At 53.4% G+C, this 16,491-nt stretch overlaps 1 protein-coding gene across 1 annotated transcript in view; it reads left to right on the forward strand.

The window, feature by feature from the left end:
• The window catches only part of TSPAN18 (tetraspanin 18), a 24,293-nt gene extending 11,690 nt beyond the window's left edge, over positions 1-12,603 (forward strand). Inside the window, exons 4-8 of the mRNA XM_004387647.2 lie at positions 4,468-4,542; positions 4,714-4,812; positions 5,580-5,762; positions 10,269-10,352; positions 12,389-12,603. Coding sequence (XP_004387704.1) covers positions 4,468-4,542; positions 4,714-4,812; positions 5,580-5,762; positions 10,269-10,352; positions 12,389-12,436 — 489 coding nt within the window. The 3' untranslated portion in view covers positions 12,437-12,603. The remainder of the gene's footprint in view (positions 1-4,467; positions 4,543-4,713; positions 4,813-5,579; positions 5,763-10,268; positions 10,353-12,388) is intronic.
• Positions 12,604-16,491: the final 3,888 nt, after the last annotated feature.

A 16,491-nucleotide genomic window follows, 5' to 3' on the forward strand; every position in this document is an offset into this window, starting at 1 on the left:
CTCCTCTCCTCACATCTCCCCTCCTCTCCTCACATCTCCCCTCCTCTCCTCACATCTCCCTCCTCTCCTCACATCTCCCCTCCTCTCCTCACATCTCCCCTCCTCTCCTCACATCTCCCCTCCTCTCCTCACATCTCCTCTCCTCACATCTTCTCTCCTCTCCTCTTCCATCCTGTCCCCTTCCCTCCCCTCCTCTCTTTCTCCCCCTTTCCTCTCTTTTCCCTTTCTCTGGGACCCAGAGCCTGCAGGATGATCTGCCTAAGGTCACAGTGCAGGTCAGAGTCAGGGGACACTTGGACTCAGGGCTGGTCCAGGGGCTCCTAACCTGGAATGGACTCAGGCTATCCAAAATTCACCTAAAATTATGTGCAAAATGTTATGTGTTATGTGAAGGTGTGTGTGTGTGTGCATGCATGCACACATGTTTCTGAGGAGAGGCACCATAGCTTCTGAAAGGTTTTCAAAAAGATTCGTGACCTAAAAAATAAGAAGAATCACTTCTCTCTTCCAGCCTGGACCTGGCTGTGTAGTGGATCTGCCTGGTAAGTGGTGCTAAGTCTCATACTTGATGGTCCTGTCCTTCTAGAAGCATGAGATTGCCTCCTGGACCTGCTGGGAAAGAGGGAAGACTTGTCTCAAGGGGGGCCAAGGAAGAGTGGCTTTAGCCACCTCAGGAACCCTGGCTCCAAGTCCTGCAGGGAAAGGAGGCCTAGATATGGGGGCTAACTGGGCACCCTCTTTGCTCTGAGGCTGAAAACCCACAGGGTCTTGGGGACCCTCAGCCTAAGGACTAATGAGCCTAATGACCAAATCACCTAATGATCAACTTATCTAAGGATATATTTTCCAAACACTCCTATTGATCAGTTTTACATTTGCACACACAACAGGACAAGTTCAGCCTGTTATTGGAATTCTATAGCATTCCTGTTTCCTTTTTTGCTTACCTTTGAGCATTTCAAGGATTTTTTTAAAGCCAATTTATCCAAAGATTCTAATTTTTTTAAATATTTTATAACAAAGGCATGCTGAATTGGAAAAGAGAACAAACAGCAAAATGAGACAAGTGTATTTAAAAGATAAACAAGCTGAATTGTACATGAAGTATGTAAATTTAGTAAATATTTATTAGAAATGAGAACTGAAAGCAGACGTGCCCGTAGGCAGATGGGTTAGAAAACCTGGAAATGCTTACAAGGAGGCAAATGAGCAGTTTCCTCCCCCTTTGTTCATTTTTCCATCCTAAGCAAAGTGTTGTAAATTTGACGTTCAGGACGGCAAGTGTGTCCTTAGGCAAATGGGATGAGGTTAGGTCAACTCCGAGAGAACAAACCCTGGGGAAGACCTTGGCTGAAGAAACCCCAGGAAGCATCAGACAAGCCCTGTGGCCAGCCCAGGGGGAGCCCCTCCATAGAACCAGTGGTAAACCATGTTCCCAGTACCAGTTGCTATACATTTGATTCTGACTCATGGCGACCCCATGTGTTAAAGAGTAGAACTGCTCCATAGGGTTTTCTGGGCTGTAATCTTTATGGAAGCAGATTTCAGGCCTTTCATTTGCAGCACTACTGGGTGAGTTTGAACCTCCAACCTTTAGGTTCATAGTTCAGTGGCGACCGTTTGCCCCACCCAGGCATCTATTGAGACAAGTGCTCAATAGATGGTAGCCATTGTTACTTTTCCAGAGAGCGTCCAAGCCAGCACTTGTCTTCTGGCAGCCATGCTTCCTCTTGGCCCTGAGCCTCCACCTGGGCAGCTCTTGGATCGGACCAGCCTGTGCTGAGCACTTTGCCTGCGTTATCTCATTAAGCCGTGCTCAGTCATCCTGGATCGCACACTCTGAGTGATGAACCAGAGTGCACAAGGCTTGGAACCTGCCTCGTCCGTAGTTTATAACACCATCAGTAGCCAGAGCCAGCTCCACCGCGGCACCGTGGTCGGAAACCATTTCCGAGGCTGCTGTCTGCCAGCCCGACGACCTGTCAGCAGCTCCACCATGAGGGCAGAGGGCAGGGAGGTGCTCCCGACAGGGGCCTTGTGAGATGGAACCGACCCATGATGATCCATCACCAGCCAAATGGAAGTGCCAGGACCCCTGCCAGGGGCCTCCATCATCAGCGGGTGGCGGGGTGGGGGTGGGGGTGCAGGAGGAGCCGCGGAAGCTGAGAAGCTGAGAACACATCCTTTGCTCCCTCCCAGCCCCTGCCCATCCAGTGGGGGCTGGGGAGTTCTGAAGACTGTGACCCACGTGTGCAGGTCTTGGTCAGCCGGGGTGTGAGAACCAGTCTCGGCGTGGGCACCCAGGATTACGTGGGTTTCCACTTCAGGTGGTTTCTAGTTAGGGTTACCACCCAGCATGGTCACGGACTTCGTAAATGTCAAGCGCACTGGCAAAGCTGAATACTAAAGCAAAGCAGTTTCCTCTTTCTCCTGCCAACAGCTCCGCCTCCAAGCACTGCCCACCAGGGCCTGAGAAGTAGCGGCTCGAGAAGTAGCAGGATATTGCTGCTATTAGTTGCCGTCTAGTCGGCTGAGACTCATGGTGACCTTGTGTATAACAGAACGAAACGTCACCCGGTCCTGTGCCATCCTCACAATCCTTGCTATGTTTGAGTCCATTGTTGCAGCTTTTGTGTCAGTCCATCTCACTGAGGGTTTCCCTCGTTTTTGCTGACTCTCTATTTTACCAACTGTGATGCCCTTTTCCAGCGATTGGTCTTTCCTGATCATGTGTCCAAAGGAAGCAAGACAAACTCTCTCCATGCTTACTTCTAGGGAGCATTCTGGTTGTATTTCTTCTATGACTGATGTGTTTGTTCTTCTGGTAGTCCACGGTGTAGCAGGATAGCGAGGTCATTATGGCGAGACATGCACTCATGGATTCATTCATTCATTCATTCATCTCATAATCGTGATGCCTCTGCTGTCCTGGGTGTTGGGGAATGCAAATAGTACACGTGTGTTTGAGTTAGGAGTCTAGTGGGAACCCAGCATCTGCCATATGGGCCCCTCTGTTGGACACTGTGATGTGGGGGAGCCCAGAGGAGGGAGGGCTTCCCTCTGCCTGGGAAGTCAGGAAAGGCGTCTCCCCAGGAAGGGGCTGGTGATTCACCTGGGCTGGAGAAATGAGGACAGAAAGAGTGTCCTGCAGAGGGAACACAGCATGTGAAGGCTCTGAGAAGAGACACATCATTGTTAACTTGGGGAACAACAAGGAACGCGGGGAGTAGAGCAGAGAGGGCCTTGTGTTAGATTTCAAACTCCAGCCCCCGCGTTTTCAGATTTTGATGGACACACCACCTTTCCCCCAGTCTTGCTCCTTTATTGTAGCCAAAGATCAATGTCACCCCCTACTCCCCGTGGGAACGAGGGATTCAGGGGCAGGAGGGCAGGTGGGCAGAGCAGGTAGAGATGCCTGCCAGAGATACAGATGCCAGGCCGCTGAGATAGCAGCAAACGCTTTGTTGGTGGTGTTGTTAGCTGCTGTCAAGTTGGCCCCTGACTCATGGTGACTCCATGGACAACAGAAGGAAATGCTTCCCAGTCCTGTACCATCCCCATGATCAGTTGTAGATCTGACCACTGTGATCCATAAGGTTTTCACTGGTCGATTTTCAGAAGTATATTGCCAGGCCTTTCTTCCTAGTCCATCTTAGTCTTGAAGCTCCACTGAAACCTGTTCAGCATCATAGCAACATGCAAGCCTCCACTGACAGATGGGTGGTAACGCATGCTTACCAATTGCGATTGAGTTGACTTTGATTCATGGCAACCCCATGTGTGTCACAGTAGAACTGCGTTCCAAAGGGTTTTCAATGGCCAATTTTTTGGAAGTAGATCACCAGGCCTTTCTTCTGAGGTGCTTCTGGGCAGACTCGAACCTCCAACCTTTTGGTTAGCAGCCAAGTGTGTTGACCATTTGCACCACCCAGAGACTCTAGCACATCCTTAAGTCCCCCTAAATGTCAGCAGGGGCAGGGAGAGGCAGCCCTGGGCCGGCGGGGTGGGGAAAGCCAGCCAAGAATCCGCAAGGAGCCCAAGATTCCCACAGCTTGTACCATCCCCCTGGGGGAAAATCCACCTGGATGGGGGCTACATGGCTTTCATCAGCAGTCTCCTTCCAGGGCCGCCGGGAGGGTTGTTCAGACTGTACACTGCACAAAAGGGCCTTGTCTAAAAGCTACCATTTACATGGAAGGCATATTTATTTACTTTTTCCATATTTTTATTAACAACCTATTGATGTCAAAGATGGATTGTTGGTACATTTATTGTGAGAAATGTCTGGTTTATGATGGTGGAGTGTCTTCGTCTTAGAAAATCAGTATTTTACATCAATTGTGTGACAGACCAAAGGGCACCAAGGCACCACATCAGTGAGCAGTTGCCCTATCCCCTTCCAGCCAAGCCCTGGCTGCTCTGAGATCCCTTCAGGGCTCACAAGCTCGCCCCCTCCTCTCTTTGCAGTTCTTCCTGTTCATCCTGATCATCTTCCTGGCAGAGCTCTCGGCGGCCATCTTGGCCTTCATCTTCAGAGAAAATGTACGTACCTCGCTGTCTCTTACTCGGTTCCTGTGGATCCCTCCCTGGCTGGCTTTCCCCATTCTGTCAGCCCAGGGCTGCCTCTCCCTGCCTCCAGTGGGGAGCCAAGGGTGGGGGGTGGGGGTGCACCAAACTGCAGGGTCTCAGCTCAGCCCCTCCCTCTGCCCCCAGCTCACCCGTGAATTCTTCACCAAGGAGCTTACCAAGCACTACCAGGGCAATAACGACACAGATGTCTTCTCTGCCACCTGGAACTCAGTCATGATCACAGTGAGTGGGCCCCACCCCCGATGCTGTCAACAGTCAGCAGTGATACCCACTGTAACCAATGTCTGGCCTCCATGGTCCTTACTGCTCACGTGCCTGAGGCAGACATCAGTAATCAATCAGGGCACTCTCCACCGAGCCCAGAGCTGGCCTCAGAATCAGTATCGAGGCAGCATTCTGGGCAGCCATTACCAAGTGATCCGAGTCAAAACTCAGGATGAAACCTGTTTGCTCTCCCTGACTTGGGTATCCAATCAATAGTAATGTCATAGATGATAATAATAACAAATCAAACCAGTTGCCATTGAGTCAGTTCAGTCATGGTGGCCCCATGTTTGTCAGAGTAGACCTGTGCTCCATGAGGTTTTCCATGCCTGTGATCTTTCAGAAGTAGATCGCCAGGGCTTTCTTCCAAGACGCCTCTGGGTGAACTACCAACCTTTGGGTTTGCAGCCAAGCTTTTAATCATTTGCAACATCCAGAGACTTCAATAATAATCAAAGTAACTGTTTATTGATTGCTTACTAGGAGTAAGTTGGGAGTTGTTATTATCACCCCCGTTTTGCAGACGAGGACACCGAAGGCTCAGAGAGGTTGAGTGACTTTCTCAAAGTCACACAGGAGGAACAGAATGGAGCAGGTCCACACCTGGGTCTTCTAACTCTGCTCTGCCGTGACTGCCTCTGCTGTGGTCTTTGGCGAGGCTGCCCAGCTCTGTCCCTGGGTTGAGCCCCCGCCCACCAGACCGTTTCTTTTTGCTCTCCTCCTAGTTTGGTTGCTGTGGGGTCAACGGGCCTGAAGACTTTCAGTTTGCGTCAGTGTTTCGACTTTTGACTTTGAACAGTGACGTGGTCCCAGAGGCCTGCTGCCGAAGGGAACCCCAGACTCGGGACGGGGTCCTACTGAGCAGGGAGGATTGCCTCCTGGGGAGGGACCTGTTCCTGAACAAGCAGGTATGGGAGCCAGTCCATCGAGACTTGGTGGCCAGAACTGGGTGGGTGCAGTGTTGGCTGCAAGGATCTGAGGGCACCCCGGGAGTCCCAAGCAGGTGTTGGCCATGATATGTGTTCTCCTGAACAGGGGCTGAGAGAGGCTTCATCAAAGCCCCTGAGATCCAACCAAAGAGGAAAGGAGCAGGGTAGCAGGCAGTCCAGGGCTGGCACAGGTCAGAGGAGCGGGCTTTTGGGCTGGAGTTAAGGATGAGTAGGAGTTTTCCAACACTCCCTGACCTTCTGATAATGCAGGCTGGAGGCCAGAACCAGAATTACATTTCACGCTATCGAGGAGGAAGGTCACATGGCCGGAAGAGGGCACACCTATGCCCAAGGGAGTAAGGTCTTCTTGACCTGACCCTCCAAGGTCAAGGACGCTCCTAGACTTCTTTGCTTCTCTTGCAGCCCAAGGACTTCTCAGCCTTGGAAGAAATCCTTTCCCTTCCTGCGTGTGCTAGCTCTTGGGGAAGCTAGGGCCCTGGCTTTGGGCTTTGTCCCCCGTCTCTGTGAGACAGACAGTGCCCCTGTTTCTGATCCCCTGCTCCCACTGACCAGTCCCCCCCTGGAGTGTGCAAGAGACCAGGAAAGGCCAGGAGGCAGGGAGGGAGAGGATAAGGGTGAACTGAGCCCGTACCCCAGGCAGGTCTCTGGATTAGGCCTTTAATGGGAATCTTATGATGGGGTGGGTTTACTGGGGCAGGGGATGCAGCAGGGGACAGGAGACAAGGCTACTGTTCTTGTGAGGCTCACAGTCTAGTTAGAGAAAGCAGATGATAAACAAGCAACAAGCAAATAAAAAGCAATCAGTCCCCCCTTTTTTTTTTTAATAATTGCTATGAAGAAAATAAAATCAGATGATGGGCTAGAATGGGGCTGGGGTAGGGGCTCAGGGCAGGCCTCATGGAGTGCCAGGAGAGGTGACAGTGGAGCTGACACCTGGCGATCTGAGGAGGCCCTTTCCAGCCTCAGCTTTGCTCCATGAACTTAGCGCCTCCATCCCCTGCACCTGCCCACGCCATGTCAAAGGAGACGGGGCCACTAGAACCACATTCCATCTGGGACCCAGCCACTGCTGGGTTGGGGGGAAGAGGGGCACCCAAGGGGTTAGGTCCACAGTCTCGCAGACCTGCCAAGGGGAGAGGCCGTGGAATGTCGCAGGAAAGTTTCAGGCTTTGATGTCATGCTGGCCATTACCTGCTGGGTCACCTTACATAAGACAACCTTCTCTGGACCTCAGGACCACCATACGGTGGCAGAAACTGCTGGCTGTCCCCACACTCAATTTACCCCTCCCTCCTTAGAAAGAGAGTGTTTATCAAGACTTATCATGACCAGGTAAAGGCTACATTTCCAGACTCCCTTGCAGCTAGGCCATGTGACTCAGTTCTAGCCAAAGGATGGTGAGCAGAAGTGATTTGTGCAACTTGAGTCATGTCCTTAAGAGAAAATGCTGAGGCCACACCTCCTCCCTTTCCCCTTGCCAGAATACGGCTGTGTTGATGAGCTGTTTCAGGCCTTGCACCCCCCTAGGATGGCAGAGCATCGAAAGAGAAGGAACCTGGGCCACTGACATCTCCATGCAGCAGAGTGGCCACTATCATTCAGGATTTTATAGGAAAGACAAATACATTTCTCGCTTGTTTAAGGTGGTGCTGTTTAGAGGTACCTGTTGCCCATGGCCAGGCCTATATCTTTCTATTTAATGCCGTTTGTAAATTGTTCATGAAGGCTTCTCACGGGGCCCTGTTCCTTTGGAGCTTCATCTTGACACGCTTCCCATTTCTGGATTCGTCCTCCCTTAGGATGCCTCCTCTCATCTCATGGGCATGGCTTTGAAATTAGAGCTCATCACAGCTCTGCACAGTCACATTAATTCTTCGCAGTGACTCTCCCTCTGCTCCTCATGGGGATCATCCGAGGTTGACTCATTTTCTGAGACACTCACATCCCCCCTGAGCATTCTTCCCTTTTAAAACCCTCTGCTGTGGGACTCTGTATTTGTTCCCCCCTCCCCAAGCCTCACTTCCCTGAAGCTCAGGATGTATTTCTGACTTTGCCTCTCATCGCCAACACAGTCTTGAGCAACATGTTTGACTGCAAGCAACTGAAACCCCCCAACTAAAGGGGCTTAAGCAAATGCCAGTTTGTGTTTCATACATGGCAAGAATTCTGGAAGCTGTTGAATTCTCACATTGTACCAGTGGCTCAGTCATGTCAGTCAGGGCTTGGTCTCTGTAATCCACATGGCCTTTCCTTGTGTGTACCACTTCATGGTGGCAAAGTGGCTGTCATGGCTCCAGACATCCCACCCATGTTCAAGGCAGGGAGAAGGGGAAAAGGTAGCATCAGCTGCTTTCCCAGAAATGCCCAGCAGATTTCTGCTAAGGTCTCTCTTCCCAAACTGGGTCACATGGCCACCAGGAGCCAAGGCAAAGGGTACTTGTCAATGGGTGCTAGTTAGTCCACTGGCTCTGTCTACCATTGAACTCTAATGAAGAGAAATGAGGAAATCCCAAAAGAAGGTGACCTATGATGAATACTCGGGCTTCTCCACTGGTATGAGTTGAGCTTGCTTCCCAGCCTCCACTGGGTCAAGACGGTCACCCAGGCATGTGAAGAATGTATTCTCTTGCTGGAAACAAACCAGAGGCCTCCCAGTAGGTGGTGACCTTGCTAGACTTTGGCTGTAGGCTAGTATGGTGACCACCAGTAGGAAATCATCTATATTCCCCATTTGAATGAATGAGCTGGAGCCTTCCCTCCCCACAGCATTGCTGTTTCTCTGCTTTATTCCCACCCCAGTGCACCCCACCTGCTTCCTGGTGGGTTGTGATTGTGGATGCTGCGGTGAGTCTCCTCGACACAAAGTGCTACACCATCATCCTCCTGGCAAGAGAAAAGCATTCCAGCCAGAAAGCAGCATGTGTAAAGGCCCTGGGGTGGGTGGCAGCATGCTGTGTTCCAAGTACCAAGACAAGGCCACTGTGGCTGGAGAAGGTTAACAGGGTAGGATGAGCTTCAGGAGAGACCATCAGCAGGCCTATAGGCCAATGCAGAGGATGCTGGAAGAGCAACAGAAGCCCACTCCAAGTTCCATGTAGGGAGCCATGTGATCACGTTGGTGCTCTGGCTGCTCTGTGGACAGGAGAAACTTTTACACTGGTCCAAGTGAGAAAGGACTGTGTGTTAGACCAGGGTGATGGCAGCGGAGATGGAGAGAGGTGTATAGCTGAGAAATATTCAGGAGTCCTTGGTGGTCAGATGTGGGGGTGAGGAGGTGTTGAGGATGACTCTGAGTTCTGGTTTGGCGGAAGATCTCAAATCTGGTTGAGTATGAGGTGCCTTTGGGACATCCAAGTAGAGGTGCCAAGTGGACAGTTGGGTATATGGGCCAGGGCTCAAGGGAAGGTCCATGTAGAGATACAAATGTGGGAGTCAATTCTTGTGGGTGGTCACTGTGATGTCACCTCCAGCCTGGCTCTCTTTGCCAGATTAGGTCAGGAGGGTGGTGGGGGTGTCTGTGGTCGGGTAGATGGAATGTTCCAGACAGGTGCTGGACAACAGCCAGCATGGTTAGGGGACCAGAAGTCTGCCATGGTAGGTGGAGGAGAGCTGGTCCCGTCCAAGTGTCTCTGCAGAGCTGGGGTCGGGGGTGGGAAGCCACTGGGAAGGGGATGGTGAGGTGAGGTTCCGTGTAGACATGTGCTCCAGGCTCTGAGTCAGGGAACCGGCCCAGATGGGGGAGACTGAGCCTTCCCAGTGCCCTGATGCCCGGCTCCCTCTCCCCACTGCACCCTGCAAGGAACACAGTAAAGAGCAAGAACTTGGAGTCCCCTCAGTGCATGTCCCTTCCTCCTTGAGGGTGACCTTGAGCACCTTTTCAACTACTCACTGTCTCCCTCCGAATCCTCATATGTAAAATGCAGATAAAAGCCTTCTTCCCCAAGAGGCTAGAATGAGAACTAAATATTAAAGAGCCCATGAGACCCCAGCAAAGCTCTTGGCAGAGTGGACTGTCACTGTGGGTTGGTGCAATTGTCCCACCCATCCCCCTACCTCCCTCCCTCCGAGGTGTCTCAGGGCCACGCCCAGGGATGCCTCCATTGGCCTGCCTGGTTGGCTTGGTTCAGTCCAGGGACCCGAAGGCTCTGCTGCCAAAGCCTGAGTTGGTGGGGTGGGGGGTGGGGGGCGAGAGGGAGTGAGGAGTCAAGGCCCAGGGTGCCATGAAGCAGACACTGGGCTCAGGGATGTCCTCTCTCTTCTGGACAAGGTCCTCAGTGTCTTGCCAGCACTGCACCCCCATGTTTATGGCCTCAAGGCTTTTCCTCTAGCCCCTCCCGTCCCTTCTGTGGCCCATCATCAGTTTGAGCGGGTAGCGTGCTGACACTGCTCTGACCTCTGACCTCTGACCCCTCACCCCAGGCAGTCCCTCTGGGCCGTGCTTCACCTCTGCTCCTCCCCTCTCAGGGCTGCTACACGGTGATCCTCAACGCCTTCGAAACCTACGTCTACCTGGCTGGAGCCCTCGCCATAGGGGTGCTGGCCATCGAGGTGAGTGCAGGGCCGTCGCTACTGCTGCTCCCCTCTACCCCCCAGTAAGGCTCATGAGGGGCCTGGGGCAGACACCCCCCGGGGGCTGCACCCCCCACCTCCTTTCTGGATTTTCTTAACACAGACCCCATGGATCCCCTGCTGTGGGGAAGATGGGTGGTCAGCCAACTGTGTCTGTCTCCAGGCAGTGGGGATGGGCTGGCTTTGAGAGCCCTACATCCCCGAGCCCCTTGAGCTTCCAGTGTGCTCTTGATAGTGGGATCCACACAGCCAACTTGAGGGAGGGGCCGCAGCCTGCGGTTCTAGATCAGGTCCTTTCTTCAGGGCCTATGAGGCCTTGTTAACCGCACAATGGTGGTCTTAGCCCCCTTTACCTAGGGCTCCAGAGCCCTCTCTAAAGGCAGCCAGCTGCAGCGCTTTTGAAGCCACCACTAGGTGGAGCTTCATCCAAAGGGCGTCACTGCCAACTCCTGCTGCCCTCGCCCAGAGCTCCAACGGGCTGCTCCAGGAGGTTGAACAGGCAGGTTGCCCACCCCACCCTACCCCCCAGCCTCCCATCTCCAGGGTGGGGAGCTCACCAGTTCCTGGCCTGCAGGGAAGTGAAGTGAGGCAGCGGGATCTTCCCCTCCCACTCTGCAGGGCTGCCTACTGGGCGCCCAGACACCTGCCCCTTAAACATAGCCTTGCTCAGGTTCTTACTATGCCCACAGCCCTGCTTCCAGAAGCTTTGTGGAGGGCACTGGGGATGGGGGAGAGGGAGGGTCTTAGCTTCATTCCTTTATTCACCATGCACAGTGCATGCCAGTACCATTCTAGCCCTGGGATGGAGGGACCGAGTTCTCTCTAGCGGGAGGACACAGGCCATGGACAGGAAGCAGCTAAGTCTGCACTGGGACCTGGGGGGAACCTCAGGAGCAGCTTCCAGTGCTGAAAAAACGTGGCCTTGGAGTCCAGCTCCCAGCTTGCCTCCCCCAGATGCAGGACGTCTGAGCCTCAGTTTCATCATCTGCAAAATGGTGCTAATCTTCTTGCTCCTGGGCATTGTGGGGATTACAGATGGCAGGGAAACATGCCTGGTGCATAGTAGGGGCTCAGTAAGCAGTATTTAGGTGCTTGATCCCACCAGGACCCCTCACACCCAGCCCAGGCCCCATTGGCTGGCTGCTACAGGAAGCAGAATCCTGCCTCAAAGACTCGGCCCTGTCCCGGCCTCGCCTCCTCTGCCCCACTGACCCTCCTGGTAATTTGGCCATGAGCTCATGGTCTGAGAACTGCTTCTTGTGCTACTTGCAAGGAACACCTCTGGCCACTGGCATCAGAAATCTGGTCAGAGAAGCGAGTCCCTGAGTCAGGGCCTCTCCGCCCCAGCACCCCAGGGCCCTTAGGCAGGCTCCCAGTGACTGTGCTTATCATGATAACTCTGGTGAGGGATGCATCTTCACTGCCTATTAATAATAGTCCTGGTGAGGTTTTACTAAGCACCTACTATATAACAGGTATCATTATGTTGTTATACTGACACCTCACCACCTCCTATGAGCTCGAAGCGGGAGAGTACAGGGGTTATGACCATGGGCTCTGAGGTCAGAATGCCTGGACTCAAACCCCAGCTCCACCTCATGTAGCTGTGTGACTTTAGGCAAGTTACCTGACCTCTCTGTGCCTCTTTCCTCCTCTGTGAATAGTTTCTGAGAAAGCACCAAGGATGGTGCACACACTAAGCTCCTCAATACATACTCAGGGCAGAGAAAGGAAGGGTCTTGCCTGAGGTCACTGCTGTCAAGCAGCAGAGCTGGGATTTGAACCCACGTCTCTCAGTGTCCAAAGTCCCCTTTCCTTCCATGACGCTACATTCAGGTGGTGAGAGGGTCTTGCCTCCAGGGGAATGTCAGAAATCTCAGCAGCAAGAGTGAGGTGAGAGTGGTGGGTGAGCCCCAGTCCTGCCCTAGAGGCAGCAATCCCTTTCCCTCGGGGTGGGACATCCCACAGAGGTCTTTGGGCCCAGCCTGACGAGCCGACTCCTGCTTCCTTTGCAGCTTTTCGCCATGATCTTTGCTATGTGCCTCTTCCGGGGCATCCAGTAGATGAAGACTCACCCCACCCACCAATGCCCAGCGCCCAAGGCCCTCCCCTTGCCCCCACTCCTGCCATCCTGGCCCCAGGGGAGGAGGTGAGGCCATCATGAGGGACCGGGAGGAGAATGGGGGAGGGAGGATGGAAATAGCTATTTTTTTTAACAAAACAAAATGAAGACACAAGTATGGACTGATGTGCCCCCTGCCTGGACTCCGGGGTGGGTGCCATGGGCTTTCTGAGGGGCCCCAGCGCCTGAACCCAGTCTGCACTAGAGACCAAACAAGCATCAGTCCCAGGGCCCCTCCTCGGCCCAGCAGGACTCTGGCAGCCCCGAGCCTGGGCCCTTTCTCCTCACAGCTTCAGGAACTGGTGCCAACAAAGTGAGGATTTGGGCAGCAAGGAGGCAAAAGCAAACCTCAGAGAGAGATGTCAAAGCCTGCGGGCCCCAGCGGCCACATCCTGAGGGACTCAGAACCTACAGCACAGTTTCTGGTCTTCCAGCCGAGGAAGCTGTCCTGCCTCCAGGGTGAGACCCAGAGGGGGCTTCAGACAAGAATGGCCCAGCTGCCAGGAGCCTTGCCTTCCTCATCTGTTAGACCAAATAACGTCAAAGGCCCAGAGAGGCACGTTGACTTGTGCACAGTCACACAGCACATGCATGGCAGTTCTGAACTAGACCTGGGTGGTCTCCCAACTGCCTGTCACTCCGTCCAGGGCTCTGTCGCAGATCTGCTGGCCACATGACCACATCCCTCCCTGCCCCCAGCATCCTGGGAAAAGAGAGGGCAGGCTGGCCAGGAGGCGCCTCCTGCTAGCTCTACAGCTAAGAAAATTCTGGACCGTGTTCACTCTGCTCTCCCTCCTGCCTCTCTAAGCTCCCACATGTGCACACCCCCATTCCCTTTCTACACTGCCCACCTCTCCACACAACCTCATCCCCTTCCCTGTTCTCCCCCGGCTCCCAGGGCTGGAAGGAGCCACCAAGATCATATACCAGAACTGAGGCTTGGATGTCTCCACGAGACCCCTGCCAAGACTTCACCCTCTGCTTTCATACTTCCAGGGACGGAGAGCTCACTACTTTGACAGGCAGTCCCCCCGCCCCCAACCCCTCACCCCCCGCCTGTGGACTGCTCTGACTTAGCATCAGCTCAATACACAGAAGAGGTTTCTGTTTTTCTGTGGTTTCGTCCGTGGCATCCCACTTGCTCTCTCTCCTTCCTGGAGGGTGCTAAGGTCAGACATTGTCTCCCCTTAAGCCCTCTTATCTCCAGGCTAAAGAACCCCAGGGCATCTTGGCCACTTCTGCTGTGATACGTTTTTTCCTGTCCCTTCACCATCCGCATCACATTTTTGAGTGTTCCCTCCAGGTTCGGGCAGGGAGGGATGTTCCCAGATTCATTCACACCCACATAGCATCCACATATCAGCTGTGCATACTGCATACACAGGCCTCAAATTCTAGACCAGTGTTGGCAACTGGATTTCATGGGCGCATTGATCTTGATCTATCAGGAAATGGCTGCCAGATGCTGTGCGAAGGATACTGCAGTTTGGGCTGGGGTCAGTGGGGAGAGGGCCCTGGAATCCCTATTAGTGATGCCTGCCAGGCACGGTAAGTTTGATTAGTGATGTCTGCCAGGAAGAGTAAGCTTGATCAGTAAGGCCTGAAACTGCTCTCTTCTCCACAGTCCCATGTCAGGGTCCTGGGAAAAGCTCCGTTCTGTCTCCCAGGATCCTGTGCCAGTTCTCATCCTCCCCATGTGGCTTCCAGTCACCCAGGGGAGTCAGAGCTACAGCCCAGAGCCCACTCTTCCCCCGTCTCTGCCACCTATTCCCCTTCTGAGATGCAGCCAGGAGCTCTGTACCTGCTGTAAAGATTCAGTTTGACCCCTCACCCATGCCTTGCTGTCCCTTCTCTCCAGGTCTCCAAACTGGGTCTTCTCAAATTGTCCCTGTAGCAGCCTGCCCTAGAGACTCCATAAATAATCCTGTGAGCTCTGTAGAGGCTGGGCATCCCAAGGAGCCAGGAGGAGCTGCAGCTGGTACTCTCTCCTTCCTGGAACACTGAGGTCAGGTATTGTCTTCCCACGAGCTTGATTAGTGATGTTTGCCAGGGGTGTGGGGATGGTGTCTGCTGTCCTCTCTGCTGTCCCACTTCAGGGTGGGATGATGAGTCTCAGAAGGGTCTGGGGCCTGCCTCTCTCTAGACCTACCGACATGCATAGCTCCAGCTTCCGAGAAAAGGAAAATGGATGGTCCAAGTTTGACAGAAAACCCAAACCCAGGTAGGGTGGGGTTCAGAAGTCAAATGGGGCAGCTTTGTGGCTCCAGCCCAGGGACATCCCAGCCTTCTGAGGCCCCCAGGTAAGTTGGGGGCCTTCAAGGTATGAAGAGCAGTGGGCATCTGGCACCACTCACTCATTCTCCTTCAGTCTTTTCTTCTTCCACCTCCTCCTGGGCCCCATAAACGTTAGAGAGGGAGGAAGAAGAGAACCTTGGAAGGGCAGGTCATGGAGAAACATCTGGCTGAGGTGCATTCTGGAGTGGGTCAGACTTTCATCCTCAAGGGCTTTCCTTAAAGGTGCCAAGAATCAGCCATGACTCTCCCCTGCCATGGAGCACTCTCAGGCCAGGCTGGCAGTTATTTGCAAGGCTGCCTGAGGCTGTTCCTAGGGCCCTTGAAACAGGAAACTCGGCCCAGATCAGGCTTGAGCCTCTAGAGCACAAGATCTGCAGGCGCTAGGACCCAGGCTGAGCTCTTTCAGGTGCAGCCCACATCGGGCTCTGGTGGCAGTTGTTGGGGAAGGGGGTGTGATTTCTTTACTCCCACCCACCCACCCCGCACAAGAATTAAACCACCCACAACTGAGACTTTCTCTGACCCCACTAACAGGAAAAGGGACAGGGAAGACCTTACACTGTTAATCACGCATTCCACCCTGTGCTGAAGCCAGTTTCCTGCTCTGAAGTTATAGCATCTTAGATAAGGGAAGATGCATCTTAAGGGCTGGGGGTGAGGGAGCTCGACCCCCTCCCCTGGCTCCCTGTTAGTATCCAGCCTTGTTGCTCAGGCCCCTCCTCAGCCGCCACTGCCCCTCTCCCCTATCCACGCCTAATGGGTCTAGACAGGACCCCTCAAACCAGCCCAGGACGCAATGTTCCCCATCTCTCCAGAGGTTCCCTTCTCCCTTCCCTGTGGGTCACATATCAAAAGTCTATTTTGAAAATTGTAAACGGTCCTTGCAGTAGATGGCAGAGCTAATTCATCATGTTCATCTCTTGTGAGCCCCTCCCCCTGTTTATATATTAAGGGGAGCTTTGTGATACAAAACAGGACGCCCACACACATGGTTTTGCACTGGCTTTTGTGAGTTTCTTACGAAAAGAAAGAGGAACGAAGAATAAATAGTGACTGTGGAGAAAGGTGGTCTTGATTCGGGGTGGGGGCAGATGGGCTAAGGCAGGAGCTTGGCTCGAGGGTGCTGGGGTCCAGTTGCAGGGGTGGACTGGGGGGAGGGGGCATTCCAGGTCATCCCAAGCTTTTAAGAGAGCTAGCCCCCCACATGGCCTCCCTCTCCCCTTCTGTCACTGCCCACTTCCCAGTACTGAATCCTCCTTCCCTTAATGCCCCCAGACCTTATCTGAGCCCCCCCCCCAGCCATAAGAACTTGCCCCACCACCACTACAACATTTAACTAAGCAACACATTTAATGAACATTGCTCTGTACCGGAGCCCAGACCGCCCCATCCTGGCGTGTCCTCACCACAGCCCAGCAGGTAAGGTCCTGCCACTTGCCCCATTCAACAGTAAGATGTAGACTTGGGTTCAGCCCCAGCAGATGCCCAATGCAGAACGGACCCCAAAGCCTGTGTGTTTCTACTTCCTGTCTGCCTAGGGCAGTGGTGGTTCAGAGGTAGAATTCTCGCCTTCCATGCTGGAAACCCGGGTTTGATTCCCAGCCAGTGCACCTCATGCACAGCCACCACCTGTCCGTGGAGGCTTTCGTGTTGCTATGATGCTGAACAGGTTTTAGCAGAGCTTCCAGACTAAGATGGGCT

This window comes from Trichechus manatus, unplaced genomic scaffold (genome assembly GCF_000243295.1).
Source record: "Trichechus manatus latirostris isolate Lorelei unplaced genomic scaffold, TriManLat1.0 scaffold00191, whole genome shotgun sequence".
Classification (NCBI taxonomy): domain Eukaryota; kingdom Metazoa; phylum Chordata; class Mammalia; order Sirenia; family Trichechidae; genus Trichechus; species Trichechus manatus.